Here is a 19,035-nt window from a genome sequence, read left to right as displayed (position 1 = left end):
CCTGTGGAGTGTCACATATGGAGAACAGCAAGGAAGCCACTCTGACTGTAATATAGAGCACATGAGGGGGAGTGGTGTGAAGTCAGTCTGGAATGCTAAGTTAGGACCAGATTGTGAAGGGCTTTTGGATGCCAAATAGAAAGGTTTGCATTTTATCCTAAATTGAAAACCAATCAATGTCCATTGATGAAATTCCAGTGATGTTGCAGGCAGTTTTTTGGGCAATGGAAATAGAGCCACAAAAAGAGATGCCCTCAAAGCATTAGGTAACCTTTCTTAAGATGGGATTTTAAGAATATCATTTTGACTCTATGTCGAGGGTAGATTGGAGAAGGGAGAGACTAGAGGCAGGGAAATCAATTCAGAGGGCATTCTACCAGTCCAAATTAGAACTAATAGAGGCTGGAAATAGGGTGGTGGCCATGTGAGTTGAGAGGTGTCAGAGACAAAGTTATTGTGGAGGTAGAATAGACAAGATCTGGAAATAATAATATGGGGCGGGGGTGATGCTAAGGTTGGAAACCTGAGTAATAGAGGTTCCTTTGACCAAAAAAAGGGAAAGTAGGAAGAGAGGTGAGTTTGGGGAGGGAGAGATAATGTGTTTTAGAAACCTCTGGGACATCCAGACGGAGCTGTCCAACATCTGAGGAGAGAGTTGAGAGCTGGCTATAAACATTTGAGAGGATAGTTGATTGGAAGCACTGGACACATGGAACTAGAGACACAACATTCAAATCCTTCTTATTTCATTAGACTCCTGGATTTTACTGGTTAGTGTATTGCATTACCCATGAACGGCAGAGAAAAGTTGACTGATCTGATTAAGAAGAATTTCCTTGGGCACATCAGAAAAATAGTACCAGGTTCAAATTCTTCCTCTGAAACACACTATCTGGCTGGGGTCATGTCATTTAATGTCTCAGATTCCTCCAACTTTATGAGTTGGGGAAAGTTGTTAGTCTGCATCTACAGAGGAGTTTTGGCCCTAGGAGTTCCTTCTCTATATGAAGGAAACCACAGGTCTTGCACCAAACATAGGTAAAAAGGACACTTTGCACAGGTATTTGGCCATTCATTTAGGAAAGCTAACTCATCCTGTAATCATGAGTTTTGTTTCTCTCAGTGTGCAGACTTCAGGAGAATGTCACAGAAAATGCATTCCATCTTCTCCTTTACATGGCTCCAGCTCGCAGAAGAGGTTGGTTTAGTATGTAGTCATAGAACAAGTTCCTGAAAAAACCAACTAGTGGATCAATGAGCATTGATTAAGCACCTACTGTGTGATGGAAACAAAGAGAAAAAAATAGCTTCTGCCCTCAAGGAGCTTTCATTCTATCAGAGGGAATAACGTGGACACATATAAGTGGGAAGTAGGCTGGTGGGATGGACAGAGTTCTGGGACTTCAACCAGGAAGACCTGGGTTCAGATTCCCATTAGTTTTGTATCACTATAGGATTTAGGGACCATCAAGTTTACCCTTCTTATCTTACAGATGAAGAAACTAAGAGACAAAACTGGCCAGATGTTTCCAGGGTCACACAACAGGGCAATTGAAGGATAGGAAATGTACTTGGAACTGAGAGTAGGGGGATCAGGCAATGTCTTCTAGAGTGACTCTCTCATTCTTGGATTTGTGATTGGAGTTGAGAGATTTGAAATTTATATAGTGACTGGGTAGTCAATAAAATGTTTGGTTCATGTGATACAGTGTGAAAGTTATCTTCTAATTGGGCTTCTTTCTCAAAGAAGTCCAAGAGGGCAGAAGAATAAGCTGCCTTTTGACTTTATACAAGGAAAATGAAACATCACAGCTGAAATTCCAAAGGAGAGATGTCAAAGTCTTGGAATAGCTGGAGTCTAGCCTTCTGCATCTGAGTATTGTTTCAGAGCTTAGTTTGAGTACCAACTATTCTATCTTATCTATCACTTACTAGAGTCCTCCCTGGAGGCAATCACTTAACAAAAAGCTTTCTGAATGACTTCTTGATTGATTAACAAATTATTTTGTATTTACTTTGCAAATACAAGAATGAGGTTACAATAAATACTGAAGGAATTGTAATATTGAGTAGAGACAAGGTGAGGTAATAGATATATATCTGAAGAGGTTGTACTGAACTATCTTGGTAGAAGGAATTCTTCACCAGGAATTATATTGCTAGTCATAGATTTATTTAAAAAAATAAAAATTTGGGGGACAGCTAGGTGGTACAGTGGATAGAGCACAGGCCCTGGAGTCAGGAGGACCTGGGTTCAAATCCAGCCTCAGACACTTACTAATTACCTAGCTGTGTGGCCTTGGGCAAGCCACTTAACCCCACTGCCTTGAAAAAAAAAACCCTTATAAAAATAAAGCTCTTATTCAATGCTTAGTCACTTACTATATTTCATGGGACCTTTGCTGATCCCCTCAACTGCTGATGTCCTCTCTACCTCAAATTACTTTGTATTTATTTATATATATACACACACAGAGACACATTCTCTTCTCCAATAAAATGCAAATTCTTTGAGGACAGGAACTGTTTCACTAGTTAATAACTACTTAAGTTCATAACCTGAGTCATCCTTGACCCTTTCTTCTTCCTTATCAACCCTCTCCTTCATTCATATAGCTAACATCCCTTTCCCCTATCCATCTAGCTTAAGCTAGATAGGCAGCTAGATGGTACAGTGGGTAGCTCAATGGCCTTAGAGTCAGGAGGATGGGAGTTTGAATCCAATCTCAGACACTCAACACTTCCTAACTGTGAGACCTTGGGCAAGTCACTTAACCTTGATTGCCTCATATCCCCCTCCGCCATCCTGATTCATATCTGACTGTTGGACCCAGATGGCTCTGGAGGAGAAAGTGAGGTTGGGGACTTAACACGGTCCCTCCTCACTCAAATCCAATTCGCACGCTTGTCATGGCATCACCTCCCTGATGTCATGGTCTTCTTTGAGAATGAAGGACAAACATTTCCATCATCAGCCTGACCTAGCTTCTCCGACCAAATCTTGTCTATCACATGTATCTCAATAGAATATAAGTTCCTGGAGGGCAAATATAGGTTTTGTTTTTGCCTTTTCGTTCCAGATGCCTTGTATAATAATTAGACATAGCACACACTTAATGGGCTTTCTTGAATTGAATTGAGTTGAGTTCAAATGAAAAGATGGTGGAACGGCAAAATTCAGTGGTTTTGATTCATGCTCTTTCTAGAGAGTCTGGGAGAGGAAGGGCTGGTTTTTCTTCCTAGGGCAACCTCAGGCAATTTTAGCTCCACCGAATGTATTAATCACTTACAGTTTATCTCCTGGGGTCTCAATTTCTTCACTGGTAAAATGAGAGACTTGCACTAGAGGAGCTCTAGGATCCTGTCCAATTCTAGAGGCCCCAGTTTCAGAAGCCTGGGAGATGTCCATGACCAGGTGCTGAGCTGGCACGAGCAGAATTAGAACAATGGAGAAAGGGAGAAAGAAGGAGGGGAGAAAGGGAGCAGGAGGAAGCCAGAACTGAGCCACAGGGTTGGGAATAGCAGCAGGAAAAGTCCCCTGACTCCCTGCTGTCCTACTTCGCTGGCAAAAGCAAAGTGTGAGAAGCACTAGGCGACCAGCGCTCTCAAGCTCATTAATCTGCCTTCCACCATATGGAGTCTGGACGCTTTTCCCACACACAATATGCTGTCCATTTGTTGGAGCCGACAGTGGCCCAGCTCGGCTCATTACCGGCCTCTTCACAAAGAGTCCTGCTATGGCATGGTCTCAATCTGAGGAGGCCCCCGCCAGCCAATGAGACAGAAGGGGAGGTTGGCGGGGATGTTCTATTAGCTCCATCTAGTCTTCTGCAAGACCTGATATGTTCACACAGCCCTTTCCATTTTGTCAACCGCACGGAGTTATGAGGGTCCTCCTGTGTGTCCAAGGCCAAGATTAGAACAGACACCTCATCTGGACATTCTTGGCCGGCAAATATTTTCTTAACCGACTCAGCTGAGGTCCACATGTGTCATGTGCTTCCTCTTTGATGTTCATAGTTCCTGATACCACTGAGTTAACACTTTAACAGATCTAGGGGGACACTTGGAAAGGACATCCGTGGCCAGGTCCTCTGGGCATTCATTTGTGACTATGATATGAACCACCCATTCTCTACTCCCCCCCCCCATTACATACACATACACATGCACCCACACATACACACACACATCCTTTGAAAATGAGATTTATTCTAGTAGAGAGTCCTGGAAGCTGGAAAAGGCCATATCGTGAATCTGTTCCAAATCCCTTCTCCTCCAAATGAGAAAATGGAGGCAAAGATAGCGAAAGAAGTTTCTCAGAATCATACAACTACTTAATGGAAAGGACAGGACAAGAGGCAAAAGCTCTTGACTCTGACGCATTGTGTCCTGATAAATCACCTGTCCTGACTCCTTTGTGGGGCATAGACTTACAGACTCTAATTATGGAAGGGATCTTAGAAGTCATCAATGCACCTTCCTCATTTAGAGAATCGGAGCTCCAAAGGTTAGGGGACTTTACTAAGGTCATACAGTAGGTAGAAGAACCAAGTTTACAAACACACATTTCCTGACTCCAGATCCAGTATGTTTTCAATTTAACTTGTTGTATGCAACCCTTGGACCATTGAAAACCAACAAAATTTAAGAGTAGCAGGGTTATTTAGTTATCTGGGTATTTTAGCCAAAGTGGATAGCTCTATAGAGGTTTATCTGGAAAAATAGCTTTGTAGAGTAACTCTTGTGCATCCAGATGTCACAAGACTGACTATTCTGAATATTGTCCAGAAAAAAAGGAATTGATCCCTAATAAGGAAAATTTGGGGGTAAATAGGGAAAAATTTTCCTTCAACTTAAATTTATATTCAATCCAAATGATCATTGGGAATAGTTTTCTCAGTAGTAGTTGTAAAATCTGAGGACTTTTGTCAGGGTGGACTATGCCCCCCCCCCCACCTCCCTTTACTCAGAGCCTGTTTACTTTAATTTTTCACATGGCTATAACAAGCTCATTTGCCTAGCTTCCAAGTCTGTAACAGATTAAAGCTGGTATTTGAGAAGTGACTATGTGATGGAGAAGGAGCAGCAAAATGGCACAGTGGATTAAGCACCAGATCAGGAGTCAGAAAGACCTGAATCCAAATATGATCACCATCACTGATTAGCTATGTGAACCTGAGAAAGTTTAACTTGTTTGCCTCAGTTTCCTCTTCTGGAAAATAAACTGGAGAAGCAAGTGGTGAGCCACTCCGGTAACATTGCCAAGAAAACCCCAGATGGGATCACAAAGAGTCAGCTATGACTGAAAAATAACAACGATGTGACGGAGAAGAAGATAGACTGATTTAGACTGTGCAGTTACATGACCAGTAGGAAAAGAGCCAGTAAATAGGCCGCCAGGGGCAGAAAAAGGGGAGGGGAAGACTATGAAAAACTCGCAGACGAACAGGATGGTCCAGAAATTTGGGGCCATTAAGTGTGGGAACAAAAAGTCCGTCATGCCCCAGTAGCGCTGGTTGTTTCTACTACCAGAGCATAAGTTTTTTGAGGACAGATACCATGCCTTACCTTTGTCCTCAGTGTGCCCCAAACTTGGACTGCTCCTTCTTCTTATTTCTGTCTTTTCATTTCCATGGCTTCTTAAAAGGTACAGATCAGATCCTCCCTTCCGCAGGCCTGTCTGCATCCTCCAAGCTGCTAATGATGTTCCCTCTCAGGATTCTTTTCCCTACTCTGAGTTTGATTTGTAGGCATCTAATTATTTATATACTGCCCCCTCCATTAAAATGTAGGCTGATGGAAGGTAGGACTATTTTTACCCTCCTTTTTATATCTCCAACACTTAATAGAGGCCTGGGATATGGTGTGTATTTGACAAATGACTGCATCTAAAGTTTGCATTTTTACCCAGTATCAAACACTGCACACAGTGGGCATCTAATAAATGCTTTGTAAAATAAAATTAAGAAAAAAAGGGACTTTAGGTTCTTTTAGCTCATAGTCTCTGACTTCTTATAGGTGGCAGACAGAATTAATTCTTTAGTTGGGGCTACTCACATTACTATCGTTGGTTAAAACATTGAGAGAATCAGGTTAAATGCATGAAAAAAATCAAGAGCAACATGCCAATCATAAAAGAGCCAGTGGGGCCAGAACAAAAGGCAAATGAATAAAAAAAAAATCCATGCTTGAATAGATCTAAGGGATGTTATTAGCTCTGGGTATGCTTAATCCAGAGAATATTGCTTCATGTGTGGGGTAGACTCATTATGCTGGAAACTCCTTTCTCTGTAATAAAAGTATAAAAAAAATATGCAGGACACACTAAGGGGCAAGAGAAAGAACATTGAGGGACCTTCTGGGTAGCTGTTTGAAAAATAACTTTGAGTAACTAAGTCATTTTGACTATTTTAAATACTCAGATTAATTACAAAAGCTATAGGAAGGAAGATAAGATCTACCTTCAGAGGAAAAGCTAGTAAATAGAAGAGCATATAGCTTGATTTTACACACACACACACACACACACACACACACACACACACACACACACACATATATATTCCATACTTCGTTATGGAAATGCTTGTCTTATTCCAGAAATTAAAATAGCAGAAAGAAAGAACATTAGATTTTTGGTTCAGAGGATGTGGGGTAGTATCTCAGTTCTGTGAATTTGGACAATGTACATACAAAAAGAGTCTGAGATTTGGAATCAGAGGAGGTGAGTTCAAATCCGACTCTTCTAATGACTTTCTGAGTGACCCAGGCCCCTTCTTCCTTGTCTGTAAAACCCAATGACATCAAAGGTCCTTCCAGCACTAGATCTGTGATTCTGTCTTTTTAACCTCTGTAAAGGGAGAGAGTTGGACTAGATAGTCTCCAAAGTCTTTTCTAGTGCTAAATGTATGATATCTTCTGATCATACCCATCTCTGCAGCCATGAAAAAAAAATTATTTCTGTTATTTCGGTTCTGTTGCTTGTCCCTTTAAGGTGATTAGGTCTCCTATTAGTCTTGTGGCTAACATCCAAAAAGCATTATTCCCAACCATCGTTCCCTTTCCTAAACTGGTTAATCCTCTATAGGATAAGATTGGAAAAATGATTCTTTTCTACATTATTACATGCTATCTCTGATTTGAGGAGTGAAGGGAGAACAGTCATAACATTCTCAGGCCAGGAGACCGCTGTTTTGGTCCACACGGGCGATCTCTTGTCCAGGCCCTTACATGTCCTTACCCGACCGAGCTCTTTGTCCTCCAAGGCCAGGACACCTGTGCTTTCAGTGAACAGCTTCACCTTTACAGCTGGCAGGGCGTGGCTTGTGGAGAAGTCACCTTGTGTCCCCCACCTGCAGACACAATCAGAGAGGGCAGTTTTTGAGATCTTTTGTCACCTGACCCAACTTCAGGGTGGCACTGTCTGTCACCCTTCTCCCACGAAAGCTGGAGGAGTGACAAAATGTGTTAATTAACTTGTGAGACACATTCAAGACAGATGCTCAGAAAGTTCCCACTGTTTATGCAGCAGGCTCCCAGGGATCATTTGGATTGAACACGAACTTCAGTTCCCCGGGGGGGAGGACTTGCCCCCCCCCCCCCCCCCCCCCCCCCCCCCCCCCCCGTCACATTTCCATGTGAAAATGTGTTCCAAATAAGGCCCCACAGCGGCTGACATTTGGTAATTTATGCCACATGTTTTAAGGTTCACCTCATCTGGCTGCAGCCATCCCCAGGCAGCAATTGGGCCATTCGCTTTGCTTCAGCTAATGTGGTTTGCCTTTAAAAGGAGGTATTGATTTGGTGCTCGGAAGCATGTTGGAGGTGAGAGTTGAGGAGGAGTACGTTTGAGGGCTTACATCTGCTAAGATGAACCTCAACCCCATTCTAGGAACAACTGAAGAAAGGCTGACTGCTCTTTGTACAGTCCTTGAAGGTTTGCAGAGCGCACGGCTGGCCCATAAATCATTTGGACAGCGACTTGACCTGCAGTTTCCTTAGAAAGAAAAAGCTTTGGATAAGGCAAGTCCTCTTATCAAGTCAGTTTTGCAAGTCGTACATAAAACAACTTCGCCCTCTCTGAGAGCAGCAGGAGCACTCAGAGACTGAAGTGACTTGCCAGAGACACCCAGGCCTTATGTCTCAGAGGAAAGAACTGAATCCAAATCTTCTTGGTGCTAACTCCTTCTCTCCATCGCTATGCCATTCTGGGAGGCAGAAGATGGGGCAATAGAATCCCTATTAGATGAGCAAACGGAGCTTAGAAAGGTTAAACAAGTCTCTGTTGCTCATATAACTTGGATCAGAGGCAGAATCTGAACCAAAGTCATCTCTGATTGAAAGACAGATGTTCAGAAAATTACCACAATTGTTGCTTCTTTCTTTCCTTTCTTCCTCCCCTCCTCCTTTCCTCCTTCCCTCCCTCTCTTCCTCCTTCCTTTCTTCCTTTTTCTTTCTTTCTTTCTTTCTTTCTTTCTTTCTTTCTTTCTTTCTTTCTTTCTTTCTTCCTTCCTTCCTTCCTTCCTTCCTTCCTTCCTTCCTTCCTTTCTTTCTTTCTTTCTTTCTTTCTTTTCTTTCTTTCTTTCTCTTTCTTTCTTTCTCTCTTTCTTTTCCTTTCTTCCATCTATCCTTCCTTCCTTCTTTCCTACCTCCCATCTATCTTTCCTTTCTTCCTTCTTCCTTTCCTCCCTTCCTTTTATCCTTCCTCCTTCCCTCCCTCCCTTCTTTCCTTTTCTTTCTTTCTTCCATCCATCCTTCCTTTCTTCTTTCCTCCCTCCCTTCCATCTTTTCTTGTTTCCTTCCTCCTTTTCTCTCTTCCTTCTATTCTTCCTCCTTCCCTTCTTTCCTTCTTTCCCTTTCTTTCTGTCTGACTTTCTGTCTTTCTTCCTCCTTCCTTCCTTTACTTCCTCCTTCCCTCCCTCCCTTCCTCCCTCCCTCCCTTCCTTCCTTCCTTCCTTCCTTCCTTCCTTCCTTCCTTCCTTCCTTCCTTCCTTCCTTCCTTCCTTCCCGCCTGCCTTCTTTCCTTCCTTCCTTCCCTAGCAATCTCTCAGAAATCATTATGTCCATTGCAGAGCCATGCTGAATGAGAATAGCATTTTCTCATGTCCCCTTCCCCTCATTGATAGGCATGTATTCACTGGTGTCAGTATCGAACATTGAGAATAAAAACTTCTTGAAGGAAGGACTGTATGCCCTTGGTTAAGGACATTTAGCTCAATACTCAGTGTAGTTAGGGAAGCCCAATGTGCATGTAGACTAAATGACTAACATTTTAGAAGTCATTTAGGAGACCTGGATTCAAATCTGTGTTCTGCCACTAACTAGGAAAACAAACTGAGTTTAGTTTTGGACATGCTAAGTTTAAGTGTCTCATAAGCAGTTGGAAATTTATGACTGGAGGTCTGGAGAGAAGTTAGGCTGAATGAATAAATTTAGAAATCAACTTTGTAGAAAGATGGTAATTGAATCCATAAGAGCCAATCAATCCATAAGAGGCAATCAAAATATTATAGAGGAAGAAGAAATATAGTATTGGGGGGACACATGTAAGTAATAGATATAGGTCTAACAAAGTAGATTGGAGAAGGATATGAGAAGTAGGAGAACCAGGATAAAATAATGCCATAGAAGTCTAGATAGAATCTTTAACTCTCTGAGCTTCTGTTTTCTCTTTGGTAGCATGAAGGGATTGAATGAAATGCAATCAAACAAGCATTTGTTTTTTGCTTTTTGTAGAGATCATGTTATTTGAGTAGATGTTAGAGTGGGTAGAGTAAGAATTTGGAGTCAGCAAATCTTAAGCTTGAAGGCAGGCTACAACACATTACAAGCCCTCTGACAGGCAGATCATTGACTTTCTGGCTTTTGGTTAATTGTTTTTGTCTAAAATGAAGATTTTGAATGCAGTGGCTTCCAAGGTTCTTTTGGACTTTAAATCTTTGATCTGTAATCCAAAACCTTCCCTTACCCAGTGAGTCAGAAAAAAATAGAAAAAAGAGAAATAAAAGAACAAAAAAGATTTAAAAGGCTATCTAGCTTATCAATGGATCAAATGAGTCTGACAGTCTATGTAAGGATCATTCAGCTTGGCCTTTACAAAGAAGGAAGGAAGAGAAAATTTCATGTCTGCTTTCTCCATTCTTATTTCATAAGCAAAACTTGGTCTGTGAAATGGAGAAGCTCCAGGTAGCAAACAGCAAAGAATGAATTTTAACCTGATTCTTCAGTATTCTTCCCCAACTAATGGCATAATGAACTAATGAGATCATATATATGAAAACTACTTTGAATATTGTAAAGAATTATACAGATGTAAGGGATGATGATTCAATTATGGGTGATGAAAATAAAATTGCTTGGGATATTGTGTGGTCACAAGGATAGAGATGGATTTCTTATGGAAATTAATTTACTAGAATTTTTGATCCTTGGAGATATTATTCAGCAGGGTAATGAACATGTGCACATAATCTCTTCCTTTTTTACTTCCTGCCGTGTGTGTGTGTGTGTGTGTGTGTGTGTGTGTGTGTGTCTGTGGTAAAGATAGAACTGAGAGAAGAGCATCAACACAGTTTCAGGAACCTCTACCCAGTGGGCTGGTTTCCTAGGGATTGTCTCTCTTGCTTTGGAGGAAATAGTCCAAACTGAATTTCTGGTGCCAAATACATTGGCACTATAGTCACAATTTGACCAGTGTTACTTGAGAATAGTTAAAAATTGAACTGAGCCTCTGCTGTGGGATCTCCATCTGGGAAGAATAAGATCACATCAGCTGGATTCAGTTCAAACAGATGGTGTCTGCTAAAGATCAGAATAGATCGATGACAGGCAATCTATCCTTTGGAATGGTATTTCCATGTTTTCTTTTTCCTTAGGCCAGCAGCTGGTATTAGGTTTTCCAAGATGACTTTAGACCAGTCATGAGGTGTGCTGTCAATTCCAAAGCCATGACTATCCATCAGCAATCAAATGAAGCTCTGCCACTCCAAACCAGACTGGAATGGAAGAGCTTTAAGTTTAGGTTAATTGTTAATTCAAGGATATGGCCCAAGTACAGGTAGACCAGAGGTTATGGAAGGCATACAATGATATGACCTCATCAACAGTCAATCCATAATTATTTATTAAATGCCTACAATGGACCAGGACTTGGGTTAAAGGCTTGGATGTACATAGAAAAATGAAAAACAATTCATGCTCACAAAGAGTCACAGGCTAATAGGGAAGACAACATGCAAACAACCATTTAGAAAAGATACATATACGATAAACTGCAGATAATCAAAGGGAAGATACTAGAATTAAGGAGAACTGGGGATTCAGTGAATAGAGCCTAAGCCTCAGAATCGGGAAGATTTGAGTTCAAATCCTTCCTTGGACACTTACTAGCTGTGTGATGCTTCAGCTGTTCAGTTATGTCTGACTCTCCATGAACACTTAACCACATTGCACACCTTAATGTCCAATGTTTATTTTGTCAAAGAATTGGAGTGATTTGTCATTTCCTTTTCCAGTGGAGTAAGGCAAATAGAGATTAAATGACTTACCCAGGGTCATATAGCTAGTAAATGTCTGAGGTAAGATTTTGAACCCAAGTCTTGTTGACTCTAGATCCAGTGCTCTATCCACTTAGCTGTCTCCTGCTAACTGGATTTCTGTGCCTCAGTTTCCTCCTCTGTAAAGTGAGGAAAAAATAGCACCCACCTCACATGAGTTGTTGTGGGGCTTAAATGAGTTAACATGTATAAAGTACTTTGCAAACCATAAAACATTATATAAATACTAGCTGTCAACAGTCATCATCATCCTCATCATTATAAAAGCATCTTATAGAAAGTAGAACTAAAGCTGAGACTTTAAAGGAGCAAATGAATTGAAGAGGCAGAGCTGAAGAGGGAGAGAATTCCAAACATGAAGGATAGACTGTGATGGATTGTCTTGTGCCAAGAGCAACAATAAGGTCAAGGTCACTGGATTACAGAATACATATGTGCTATTAAGGTGTAAGATGACTGAAGAGTTAGGAGGGAGTTAAGTTATGAGACTTGGAATGCAAAACAAATTTTATGTTTGATCCTGCACATAGAGAGCCATCGAGGTTAATTGAATAGAGGAGTGATATTGTCAAATCCAGGCCTTGGGAAGATTGGTTGCATAGTTCGGTGAAAGATGGATTCTAGTTGGGAGAGACTAAAGTTAGGCACGCCAAGGACCCAAACTAATGTGGTGACGGGGTGATTAGAGTAGTCCAGGTGATGAAGGGCTGCACTAGGGTGGTGGCAATGTCAGAGGAGAAAAGGAGGCATATTCAGAAGATGTTGTGAAAGTAAAACAAAGAGGACTTGACAATAATCGGGTATGATAGGTAAAAGATAGTGAGAAGCCTGGGTGACTAGAGAATGATGGCATCCTTGATAATATAGGGAAGTTCAGGGCGGGGGGGGGAGATTCATTTAGTTTTGGATATGCTAAATTTACGTGTCTCATAAGCAGTTGGAAATGCACGACTGGAGGTTTGGGGAGAAGTTACACTTAATGAGTAGATTTACAAATCATCTTTGTAGAAAGATTGTAATTGAATTCATAAGAGCCAATGTGATCACCAATCAAAACAGTACAGAGAAGAAGTGGAGAAAGTTCACTTATCAGTAATAGGTAGAGATCCAACAAAGGAGCTGAGAAGTGGGAGAACCAGGATAAAAGAACGTCATAGAAATCGAGACAGAAGAGGAAGCCCAGGAAAACTGGGTGATCAATGGTGTCAAAGACTGCAGAGAGGTGGAGTGATGAGGACTGAGAAAAGGCCATTTATTTTCACAATTCAGAAAACATTAATAACTCTAGATATAGCAATTTTGGTTTAATGATGAGATCTCAAGTCAGACTGTAGAAAATCCAGATGAAAGTGAAAGGAAAGCACCTAGTGTAGATGTCTTTTAAAATATTTTTATCATAAAAGAGAGAAGAGATATGAGGTGATGGGGACCATGGGGATGGATGGATCAAAGTTTGGGGATGGGGGAGACATGAACATAGTCATATAGGGAAGGTAAGCCACATAGAAGCAAATCAGTAGCCAGAGAGAAATAGAAAACTAAAGAGAGTACGGATGACAGCACAATCTCCTGGAGAACGTGGAATGGAATCAGATGACTTGTGTATATGAAGAAAGCTTTGCCTTGTCAAGGAGAATGGCCATCTTTCTATGTGAGAGAGAGTTGAAGGAGAAGAGTGGCAGAATGCATCCGAATGATGTGAGATAAAGCAGAGAGAGCTAGCTCTCTTTGAATGGTCTTAATTTTTTCACTCAGCTCTGATTTCAGAATGTCAGCAAGTCTTTTAACATATTTAGCCAAAGCCTTTCCCTCAGTAAACTCAATGTTTCTCATTTGAAGGAGAAAACACTAAGGCATTTTGTAATTATCTTCTACTGATTTAATTGTCCTCTGGATTAAGGTTTGAAATTTTCAGTATCTATCTTTTCTTGGTTCACTTGAATAATTTTTACACTTGAGTCCAAAGGACACCTTGATCTCATTGAAAAAAAGATGCCACACTATAAATTTGCTATTTAATGTATTTCATAGAATTTAATATAAATTAAAGGGATTAATAAAGTATTTTGGTTTGACTTTTTAATATGGAAGTCACATTCAGTTCTATGTAGGAATGTTAATGGATTTAAAGCTGTGTAGAACCACAATAGACCTCGACTACAACTGTTCTATATAAAGAACAAAACACAAAACTGGCTTATACTTGGACAATATGCTGGTGTTTCCATCTTTCGGTTGTAAATATAGCTGAAAGAAAGCCGGTAAATTATTTTGCTATTAGTTTATGTGCCACTCTAAAGTAGTGATTATGAATCTTATTTGGCTCTACTCACCTTTTTCCAGTTTTTCAGAGAATCCAAAGCCTCAGGTTTTTTTTGCCTGACTTAACTGTTCTGTCATTCATTATGTAAATGTGCCAATTTTCTATTTCTCACTTGATCCAAGATGCCTTTTCATTGTATTGGCCTTCTTGTAACCAGAAAGTAATTTTCCACATCTTCCTTTAGGGTTTCTCTTTTTTGGCTTGTTTCTCAAGATTCTATGGTCAAGCTTGTGATTGATGTTGAAGTGTATATTTTATTTTTTTGTGCCTTTTAAAGGAGTGATATTTCCTTAATTTCAATTGCTTTTTCTTTGGTTTTCAATCACTAATTAAAGCAATACAGAATTTCTGGTATATTTTTGTTCTCCAGATCTGTTCTTCCTGTTTCATTTTTGTAGCCTTTAATTAGGCAATATGGCATTGAAGCTTCCTACTGAGCTTAAAAGCTAGGTGTTGATATAATTTTCCAGTGTTTTTTTTTAACAGATCTCTAATAACTTTCTCAAGTCACTTCTATGATGATAGTGTCATAACTATTATTAGTATTAATTGTTGCTGTTGTTGAATCCTGACTATGATTGGTTTGGATGACAGAGGACTCTTTTCCCAAGTAACCTCCCTCAATATTAAAAATGATGCTCTTTTCTTTCTGATCTCAGAATACCTTCTGTTGCATTAGGACAAGGGAAAAACATTTAAATTAATTGACTTCTCCATCCCACAGATTGATAATCAAGAAAAAATATGATGCCTCCCTTTTGTCTTTTTCTCAACTAACTTAAATATCCTTTTTTTGTCAACTGGTTCATTTCAGTCTACAGTTAATTAACATTGATTGCTTTCAGATCTCATTTCTAAAATTTCATTTTAAGCCCATTGGTTTTTGCTGTTGTTCTATCTTCTAATTTTAGATTTAGTTCTCAAGTCCAACATGTTTCAAAAAATACTTTGGCAAATGTGGAAAAAAGTCATCCACAAAGGTAGCTATCAGTTCATCTATTTTCCACTAGAATCCTTTTCTCTTTTGATTAGTTGAGATCCTGGTCTTGGTTATTGATATGAATACATACTCTTAATGACTTCCTGGAATAGTAGTCAAATTGTACTTTGGTTAGAAAAGATCAGAGGTTGATAAAATAGGTTGCAAGCAAGGTTGGAAGAATGTTCTCTTTGGTATAGGATGAAGAGAAAGCAAAGAGGGCAAGCAAGAGGAGAGAATCAAGTGCCAAGGGTCATTAAAGAGGTAGAAATGATCATACTTCAAGGAAGTGGTGACTTTTGAATGAAATGGATCCCTAGAATTCTATACTTGGATACGACTCACTATAGCTGTACAACTTTTCACAAGTCCCTGAACCTCTATCTCCCTTCTGTAAAATGATCAAATGGGTTTAGATGTCCACTAAGATCCCTTTCACCTCAAAATCTATGTTCCCACAGTTCCTTTACAACTCTCAGTTATATGATAGAGGCATTGATCTTTTCAGCCATCATTTATAATTTCTAAAAACCTCTCAGACTTTTGCTATCTTGAACTATGAAGCATTAATATGTATTGATCTTATATAATAGTTGTATGTAAATATAAATATTGATTGCGTAAGCTGAACTTTAGACTAGAGTTCTTTTTTTTTAGGTTTTTGCAAGGCAAATGGGGTTAAGTGGCTTGCCCAAGGCCACACAGCTAGGTAATTATTAAGTGTCTGAGGTTGGATTTGAACTCAGGTACTCCTGGCTCCAGGGCTGGTGCTCTATCCACTGGTGCCACCTAGCCACCCCCAAGACTAGAGTTCTTGAATGCACTGTTGCTTCTATTGTTTCATGTCCAAGTCTTTGTGACCCACTTGAGGTTTTTTTTGGCAAAGATATTGGATTGGTTTGCCATTTCTTCTCATCTCTTTTTTATGACTTGTTCTGGTTCTCATCCTACCTGTCCCAACAGTCCTCCTGAGTCGCTTTTGCTAGCTCATCATCCAAAGCAAGCCATTATTTATTAAATACTTGATATTTATCTATACAAAGCAATAGGTCATGATGCCAGTTATGATGCCAATGTAGATGACTAACAAGTAGATCTTTCTTGTCCTTGTCTCTTTTGAGATTCAAAACCACATCACTGATTACCCATTGGAGTGGATATTTTGAACTAGGGATCTCATAGACATCTCAAACTCAGCATTTACAAAACAGAGCTTATTTCCCCCCATATTCTCTCCCCTCTCATTAAAAAAATACCTATGAAATTTCTCAATTTCTACTAAGGTGGCAATCATTTTTTTTTAATTTACCAGATTCATAATCTCAATGCAATCCATGACTCCTCCCTCTCTCACATAGCCAATCAGTTGTCAGCTGTGACTTTCTATCTCTACAGCATCTTTTAGATCTGATGTGTCTTTCTAATTTTAATAGCCTCACAATTGGTCCCTCCTCTGTTATTTCTCCCCATGTCACCTAGATGTCAAAGTATTTTTCCTTAAGTACAGATCTGAGTAATCCGTTTCCTTAATTTGTAATCTTTACTAGCTTTCTGTTACCTCCAGGAACAAACAGAAATTCTTTTTTCTGTTTTCAATAGTCCTTTTCTGTTTTTAATAGTCTTTCAAACCTGGGGGTAGCTGGGTGGCACAGTGGATAAAGCCAGGAAGACCCAAGATTAAATTTGAACTCCAATACTCACAAGTTGTGTGATCACCATGGGCAACTTACCAATTTCCTCATCTGTAAAATGGGGCTATAGAACCTACCTTCCGAGGTTGTTGGGAGGATCAAGCAAGATATTAATTGTAAAGGATATAGCAGAGCATCTAGCACGTATCCAGTGCTATAGCAATGATATTATTGTTTTGGTTGTTTTGTTCTCCAGATAGTCTTATTGCTCATCTCGTCACAATATACTATTTAGCAGTTGTTCCTTCTCCTAAAGACTTCATTTCCCATCCGTAGACATTTGCTCTGGTTGCATCTCATGCCTGGAATGTCTTCTCACCTCCACCTTAGAGAATTCTTTTCAGTCTAATCCTTCTACATGATGTTTTCCCTAAGTACTTTCAATTTAAATACCTTGTCATTACTCGCTTTTTCTAAATATGCAATATGGTTATATAAACAAATATTTATATATATATATCCTCATATATCCTTTGCATCTATGCAAAAACCTCAGTTTAATTTTAATTTTTATAATTTCAGAATTCTAAGGACAACAAACATAAAAACAGCAAAGGTTTATTATTAAAAATTTTTAAATACTTTAATCAATTTTTGAACTTTGTAAAAACTTTCCTTAGTTGCTCTTCATTGAATGAAAGGATTTTTAATAATATAATAATCTATATAATGTATATAATATATAACATATTGTATATATATTTATAATAAATATTTTACTTCTAATTCTAGTCTTAGGACCATCCAAATGACAAAGTTCAAACATGAACAGTAGTTTTGATGTGACTTCACAAGAATAAGTCCAATGGAGAGGGACCTGAGGTGACCAATATCAAGGGGACTTCTAGCACCAATACCCTATTCTGAGGAAGTATCATCCTGAAATTTGTAGAGATTTATATACTGACAAGATGAACCTTCTTTTCAGGATCAAAATTTTAAAATATCATTCAAAATTCACAGATTAAATAAGCAATAGAGAAATCTGATTAAACTTTTAAATTATGTTCTTTATTAGGCTGTGACTTTTGTATTTCTGAAGTTATTAAAGCTTTAAACTGCACTAAAACTTTTGAGACATGGGCACATAGGTCTTTATAAAATGAATGCAAAATAGATTAAGGACAATTTTGTGAGAAAGGCACTGGCAATGGGGAGACAGAAGGGAAGCTTCAGAAAAAGCTTCTCATAGAACAAGGACAGGGAACATCCTGTCTATGGACCTGTAGGAGGCTGGTGAAATCATTTGGTCTTTGTGCTGCCAAGACAACTGAGGCAGGATTTGAAATTCAATAACTCTAGATTTATAGGGGTGAATTAATTAAGTGTTTGACCAAATATTGTAGGATAATTTTTAAATTGATAATTTTGTATGGCCCTCGAATGATGTTATAAATATCCCAATGACCTTTGGCAGACAAAAATTTCCCTACCTCTGTCATAGAAGGATGTGTTTCAGCTGAGCTTTGTTGGAAGCTGGGGATTCTCAGAAGCAAACTCGAGGAGTACATTCCAGGCATGGATTCAAAGGAACCACCAGTACAAAGGCATGGAGGTAGGAAATGAAGGGCCATATGAAAGGAGCAGGAGGATCATCAGTCTGGCTGGACCACACATGCACATAGTATGCATGAAGTTGAGGAATGTTTTAACAAGGCTAGAAAGGTAGGGTAGGGCCATCTAACCTAACCTAATCTACCTAGTTTAATTCTAAACACTAAGGGTATATTGAGTAGAAAAATGATACACGTTGACCTATACTACTAGAAAAATCACTTTTTTGCAGATATATTGAAGTACAGAGAGACTTGAACCAGATGTCAATTAGAAAGCTGCAGCAGTAGTTTATGAGCAAGGTGATAATAATTTGAAATAGGGCTGTGGATCACCCCTCACCAAGAAAGAGTCTAATGGATCCAGAACAGGCTACCCAAATGGTCAAATAAGACAATCTCCTCTACTGCTCCAATGGTCTGAGATGTCGTACAGGAAATTAAATTAAAATATAAAAACAATTACTGCTCAAAATATACATAAATAAATATGAAAGACATTTAATTAATTAAATGTTCAGATTTGTCTTTTGTAAATATCTAGAATTTATTGATGGATTGATTTTTATGACCTTGACTCTGTAATTTTAGAGTTGGTTTACTAGACTGGAAAATGTAGTTGGATGTTCTCTAAAGTCCAGTGCCAATATAATACAATAGACGGAAACCAGTATTTGGCGTCTGTGGTCTTGGGACCTAGGAAATTTTGAACACTTTACCTTCATTTTCTATGAAACCTTGGACTTAACCTCTGTGGGCCTTGATCTCCTCATCTGTAAAAAGAAGGTGTTGGACTATGACTTCTAAGATCCTTCTTAGCTCTAAATTCATGATCCATGATTCTGTGATGTCACTTGGCTCCCAGGAAGACAATCTCTGGGACAGGGAGACTTTCCTATCTATATGCTGAGTATAGCTGGACAGCATACCT

At 39.3% G+C, this 19,035-nt stretch overlaps 1 protein-coding gene across 1 annotated transcript in view; it reads right to left on the bottom strand.

Moving 5' to 3' along the window:
- Positions 1-19,035, bottom strand: part of CADPS (calcium dependent secretion activator) — a 557,039-nt gene that overhangs the window by 238,621 nt on the left and 299,383 nt on the right. Inside the window, 1 exon segment of the mRNA XM_074198830.1 lies at positions 7,244-7,355. Coding sequence (XP_074054931.1) covers positions 7,244-7,355 — 112 coding nt within the window.

Source organism: Macrotis lagotis, chromosome 8, assembly GCF_037893015.1.
Source record: "Macrotis lagotis isolate mMagLag1 chromosome 8, bilby.v1.9.chrom.fasta, whole genome shotgun sequence".
NCBI classification, from domain to species: domain Eukaryota; kingdom Metazoa; phylum Chordata; class Mammalia; order Peramelemorphia; family Peramelidae; genus Macrotis; species Macrotis lagotis.
Note: the sequence above shows the minus strand (reverse complement) of the source record. Positions and strands in the feature narration are given on the sequence as shown.